General features: G+C 52.0%; 1 protein-coding gene across 1 annotated transcript; it reads left to right on the top strand.

Annotated features, from left to right (window-relative positions):
* Positions 1-990: 990 nt before the first annotated feature.
* On the top strand, positions 991-2,955 carry LOC140899559 (C-C motif chemokine 3-like). Its single transcript, XM_073315274.1, has 3 exons — positions 991-1,140; positions 1,501-1,615; positions 2,665-2,955. Exons 1-3 carry the CDS (start codon positions 1,068-1,070, stop codon positions 2,750-2,752), a joined length of 276 nt encoding a protein of 91 aa, XP_073171375.1. The 5' UTR covers positions 991-1,067; the 3' UTR covers positions 2,753-2,955.
* Positions 2,956-6,000: the final 3,045 nt, after the last annotated feature.

The raw sequence follows: 6,000 nt of genomic DNA, 5'->3' as shown, positions 1-6,000 counted from the left end.
AGGAAAAATCAAATGCACAACTACAAAATGGGGACTAACTCTTAGGTACCAGTGCTGAAAAGGATCTGGGGGTGAGAGTGGATCACAAATTGAATAAGAGTCAGCAATGTGAAGCAGTTGCAAAAAAGGCTAATATCATTCCGAGCTGTATTAAGAGGAGTGTTGTATGTAAGACGCAGGAGGGAATTGTCCCGCTCTGCTCGGGACTCGTGAGACCTCAGCTGGAGTCCTGTGTCCATTGTTGGGCACTGCACTTTAAGAAAGGTGGCTTAGAAAATGTGATGTATGAGGAAAGGTTTTAAAAACTGGGTACGTTTAGCCTTGAGAAAAGAAATCTGAGGGTAGATGCGATAACAGTCGTGAAATATGTGAAGGGTTGTTACAAAGAGGACAGTGACCAGTTGTTTTCCAGGTCTGCTGGAGGTAGGACAGGAAGCAACAGGCTTAATCTGCAGGAAGGGAGGTTTACGTTCAATATCAGGAAAGATTTTCTAGCTATAAGGGTAGTTAAGCTCTGGAACAGGTTTCCAAGGCAGGTTGTGGAATCCCCATCAGTGGAGAAGAAAAAGACGCCCCTACCCCAAAGAGCTTCACACAGACAGTAGGTTCCTGTCCCCAGAAGCTTATTGTAATGACCTTCAGTCATCAATAACCTGGGCTGGATTTGAATTAGGGACTCAAGACTTCAGATTTCATTTTGAGTCTTGTGTCACACCTAGTCCCCGCCAACGGCAGGTCTGTTAGTTCAAAGACAAACCTGCCACCATTACCACAATGGACTCATGTCCTCGCTTCCTTTGTCCTTTTTCCAGGACTTTTGATGACCTAAACTCCGAAACGGAATTTGAGAGTCACTCTAGATTTCAACTTCCTCTTTGATTTCTCAACTCAGCAAAATTTGGCTCTGTGTGTCATCATTGACTTGGCATGATGTGTGCGTTTCCCTAAAACGCCGCTGTATAAAGCCGGCACAAGGGCCTGTGGTTCAGCATCAGAGACACGAGGAGAACTGGAAAGAATCCCCGCTCTGGTTCTGCTGCTGCCACTCCTCCTCTCCCAGCAGAAGCATGAAGGTCTGTGTGGCTGCCTTCACGGTTCTTCTCATCGCTGCCCTCTGCTCCCAGGTCCATTCTCAGCTTGGTAAGTCCTGTTTCTTTTCTGCCTTTCTGCAGCGCTCGGAGCTCTCACTTTCACTGGGGTTCGGACTACGTCAAGGTGGGTTCAGGTGTAGGAAGGTGCGCTCCCCATTCTGACACTGCGGCTTGTAGTGACCCAGCCTGGTTGGGAGGGAGCCCACGAAACAGCCATAAACTTCAGTTGGTCGAGATGAACGATCTCAGGGGTCTTTCTGCTCTGAGATGCCCGGGAACAGTGACAGTGAGGGGTGGAGCTGAGGGTCAGTTAACCCGATTGGGACTGCGGGAGAAGCCTTCAGATCCTCAGACACCTTCAGCGAGGGGTTAGAGCGAATCGTCAGGCAAGTCTCTTCTTTCCTTCCAGATGGCGTCAACACCCCAACTTCCTGCTGCTTCAGCCATGTTGCCAAGCCAATCCCACGGAGCCTTGTGGTGAAGTACCGGCACACCAGCAGCAAGTGCTCCTTGCCGGCTGTAATGTGAGTATGATTTCCGGCCAGACGTTCTACGTTCATGCAGAGAAACAACCCCATAGGATGAACGGATGGGGGAGGGAATCTGCAGGGTTCTTGGGAAACAAATGTCAAAGGCATTTTTAATCCTGGGGTAAAAGACAATTATGCAGAAGTTCTCCACATTCCCCTGTGACCCTTGGATGCCACAATTCTAGAGGCCTTCAAAATACCGACAATAGGTATTTACAGAGAGCAAGGCGGGATTGATGTTTTGCAGACCCACGGAGAAGGTTCATGCTTGAGCCCTTGCTCTGGGTTCTTGTGTCAGGGACTGACACAGCTTTCAGTTCCCTGAGTAACTCATCAGCAGGGGTTTGGGAAAGCATTCTCCTGCAGCTCTCTTTGAGCAGAAAGCAGGGCCTCAGAGGGCAGCAAGAAAGCTGGGGTATCTTGAGCATTCCAGTCGGGGCAGACGGGGCCAGAGCCACACCTGGGGTAAATGGGCATTGCCACACCTGTTGCGGCTCTAACCTGCAAGCACACCACTAGTGAGAGTAACAAAGGGTGGGCAGGGGACAGACTGCGGTAGAAGAAGGGTTGCAGCAGTGATCCCCGGGTCACTCAGATGCGGGATATGCACTATTTTAGATGATCACTGATACTCATTGCATGGGCATGGAAGAAAAAATGAGTCAGCATGGAGCCAGGCTAGTGGCTCAGTGGGACCAGAATTGAGGAGGATGTCCCTTATGTCAAGACCTGGACATTGCACCGGGGTAAGGTCACCTGCTGGGGTGAGCTCAGGTGGTAACGTCAAAGCTGGAGACGCTGATCCAGTGACAGTGGTGCAGCCAGGCACAGCTCAGCTTCTCCGCAGTAAGGTGCCGTGAAGGTTTCACCTTTACAAAAGCGGAGTCCTCACCGGCTGACTATTCTTAGCAATGCTCAGTCTTGTTGGCCAACACAGAACTCAGCTGGTCTCCACGACCTGCTCGGCCGTAGCTTGTGTCTCAGGGGATCCACTTTCCTTCTTCTCCCTGTGAAGATTCTGAACTGAGTTTTTATCTCTGCAGCTTTACCACGAAAAAAGGCCGGGAAGTCTGCTCCGATCCCAACGCACGATGGGTCCAGGAGCATGTCAAGCACGTGAAACAAAACTGACGAGCCCCTGACGGCAATAGCTGCTGGCGACCGTCCCGAAAGTCCTTGCGGGTCGCGGGAGGCAATTGCTCCTCCCACAAAGAGTTTATTTTAATATATTATTTGTAATGTTTATTTCTGAACTGGAACAACAATTTATTATATTTAAATTATTTGTGCTTAAGTTAAATCAATGTCAATTTCTTTTGATCCAACAAAATACAAAATGCAATTGAAATATTCGGCTGTGCCTGTTAATGAGGATTTAGGATTTAGGCCTACACACCTTTGAATGCTCTGGGCTGTCTCTCTGAAGCTTTTGCAGGAGTGATCCTGATCTGGGGGCTGAGGGTCTCAGCAGCATGCCTCTGGCGATATCAGTTCTCAATGAAAATAATCCACCCCCAGCCCTTTGCAGCTGGAAGTAAAAGGGAGAAGGTTGAAAAACCGCGTTATATTTGTAAAGCAAGGGTGAGATGCGCCTGCAATGGAGCAGAGTGGGGCAGGGCTTGGAGTCACGAGTGAACCGCTCTAGTCAAGGATGGGGGAGGGAGTATGCCCTGGGGGTTAGAACACTGGGGCTCAACCTTCTCAATACTGGGCCCTCCCTGACTTAGCAACGTGGGAAGGAGAGGGCGATTGTGACCCCCTGATTCCTGTTCATGACCCCTCCCCAAGACTCAGGACCCCCCAGTTGAGAACCAGCAGGTGGGAGGATCCACAGGTCTGCAAGCCAGGTTGGTGGCTCCTCGGCAGCTGCTGAGTTCATACTGCCACCTCTGGCAAACGGGAGAACTGCAACCTATGAGTCCTATTGGCTCAAGCCCCACTGGATGTCCCGCCCACAGAGGCCCTGAGGGGCTGTGCCCACGGTGTTTCCTGATTGGCCCAGGCATGCTATTTAAGACATAGGGGAAACACCTGGAGGCTGCTGTGCAACTAGGGGGATCTCTGGCTTGGTTCTGCAACAGGCCCTTCTGTGTGCTCCTGCTACCTTGCCTTGTTCCTGGCCCCAGCCCTGCTCCTGGGTCCTGGCCCCAGCTCTCCTTCTGGTACCTGGCCTTGCTCCTCCTTCCTGATTCTTGGCCCCTCTCTGCTCCTGACACCTTGCCCTGCCTTGGCTGACCTACTTGGCTCGGACCTGGTGCAGTTCATCAGCTCGGAATGGTTCCTGTGATGTGACGCTAGCCTGGATTGCTGCTTCTGGCCTTAGCCCTCTGGACTGACCTTGTACCTAACCTTCTTCTGTAACTTGTCGGCTAGACCTATGGGCTGGCAGCCCGGACTCCTGGGTCTAGTCCTGGCAGTGGGGTGGGTTTTATTGCCAGTCTATCACTGACTCCCTGGGTGACCCTGGCTAGTTTATAACAGTTCATTGCTCTCTGCAGGGCCGAGAGGGCTCTCTGCTCTCTGCAGGGCTCTCTGCTTGACTGTGTGTTCTCGACTCCTCACTGCTCGTAGCTCTGGAATATTTTCCTTTGGCCCCAGTGGTAGGGGCTGGTGCTTTTGCAGCAGGAGGCTCTGAGTTTTCGCTCCTCTGTTGCTGTGAAGTTCTGTGTGGCCCCAGCACACAGCATCAAGAAATCCACCATGTCTAAGACACAGTGGGCCGGATCAGTCACAGAGTGATTCCACTGAAGTTACTGGCATTATCCTGGGGATGAATTTGCCCTGGTATAAATATAGTCTCTGGCTACCTAGGAATTACGCAGCTGTCCCCAGGCTGCACGGCTTGTAACTTCCTGGGGACAGGAACCGGATTGCCCTGCTCCAAAAGCATAGGCCCGCGCCGCTGGAGTGAAAGGCAAATCTTCACGGCCTGTCATGAGCCCAGCGCTGTGACATGCAGCTGAGTTGCTCTGGTCCCATCCAGTAGGGGGCAGTTTGAACCTGGATTCCTGCCTAGGTCACTGGTGACATGTCAATGGGCTGTGTATTTACCTGGTTGCTGTGGCGATTGCAGTCCACAGGAGTTGTGCATGACAACACTTAACCCTTGCAAGACCAGGCTCCCAGAGGGCAGCAGGTGAGTGTTCAGGGATGTGTAATTCTACACCCCTGTGCCAGGCATTGAACTTGAGACCTGTGAGTCCAAACACGTGACCTTCTATTGTCTGAGCTAAAAGACCCACCTCTGGTAGTCCAGGCTGTAGTAGGCTCATCAAGCTCTATATGGGGCCCAACCACGGTGAGACGGCCGGGGTGCTGGCACCAGGGAAGCTGGAACTAGAGGTGCTGGGCCGCACCCCCTGGCTTAAAGCGGTTTCCATCATACACAGGGTTTACAGTTCTGTTCAGTGGCTTTCAGCACCCCCACTATAAAACCTGTTCCAACGCCCCTGTGAGACGGGGCCAGAGCCCCCCGCTGATTGGGTTACACATGCAAAGGGCTGGAGTCCTGCTGAGTGTCCGCCATGAATTTGGATCCAGATCCATTGGGCACAGATATGAATCTTTCCCCGGAGGAGACCTAGCGTGAGACTCAGCAATAGACACTTCCCTTATAGACACCAACGTATCTCCCCCCCTTGCCCGTAAGGATCCAGCTAGCGCCTGCCTGGCGCCTCCAGGAGACAGAGAACAAAGCGTTCAGAACCCAGGGGTGCATGTTTAGTGGAGTGCTGGGTGGAGCGCTCCATGGGGACACCATTGCTAGGAACCTGCTGTAGCCCCGTTGCTGGGGAAGGCGGATTTGCTGAGCCCCGGGATGCACGCAGTGGGTGTTGCATCCCCATTGTGTAGTGGGGGCTCTGGGAGTTGTGCTCTTGCTGGGTATAATCCCAAATGAGTCTTGGCAGGTGCTTGCCCTCCAGCCCTGGACGTCACAGCCTCATGGAGTCCCCTGTAGTCACTGGTGGGTCATAGAGACAACGGGCTACTTGTGAGTCTGTTTTCACTGATTGGAGATTCTTGGGGTCTGCAGCGTTTGGCCTCCTGTCAGCTGTGTCTTAGAATTATTATTCTGGCAGCTGCCTGGTCTTTGAGCTCTTTGCTTTGTTTCATTACCTGTGAGAAGCCAATTGGTTTCTATCGCACAACGTTTGTTCCTTGTCTGCCCAGGGACGGAAAGGTTGGCTCTTTCTGTTAAGAAAGAAAAAGGGCAGATTTGTTTTGCCGTCCCTGGATTGGGGTGTGATGTTTTAAAAATGTATTTAGAGAAATCGTAAGTAAATATTGCTTTTTCCCTCGGTAAGACGGGGGTCTGGGCCCCTGCCTCTGCCCTTCCCACCAACGAATGCAAAGCCCCAGCTATGCAGCTACCGTGTCAC

The sequence above is a fragment of the Lepidochelys kempii genome, chromosome 17 (genome assembly GCF_965140265.1).
Source record: "Lepidochelys kempii isolate rLepKem1 chromosome 17, rLepKem1.hap2, whole genome shotgun sequence".
Taxonomy (NCBI): Eukaryota; Metazoa; Chordata; order Testudines; family Cheloniidae; genus Lepidochelys; species Lepidochelys kempii.
This window is presented reverse-complemented; position numbering and strand designations above follow the sequence as displayed.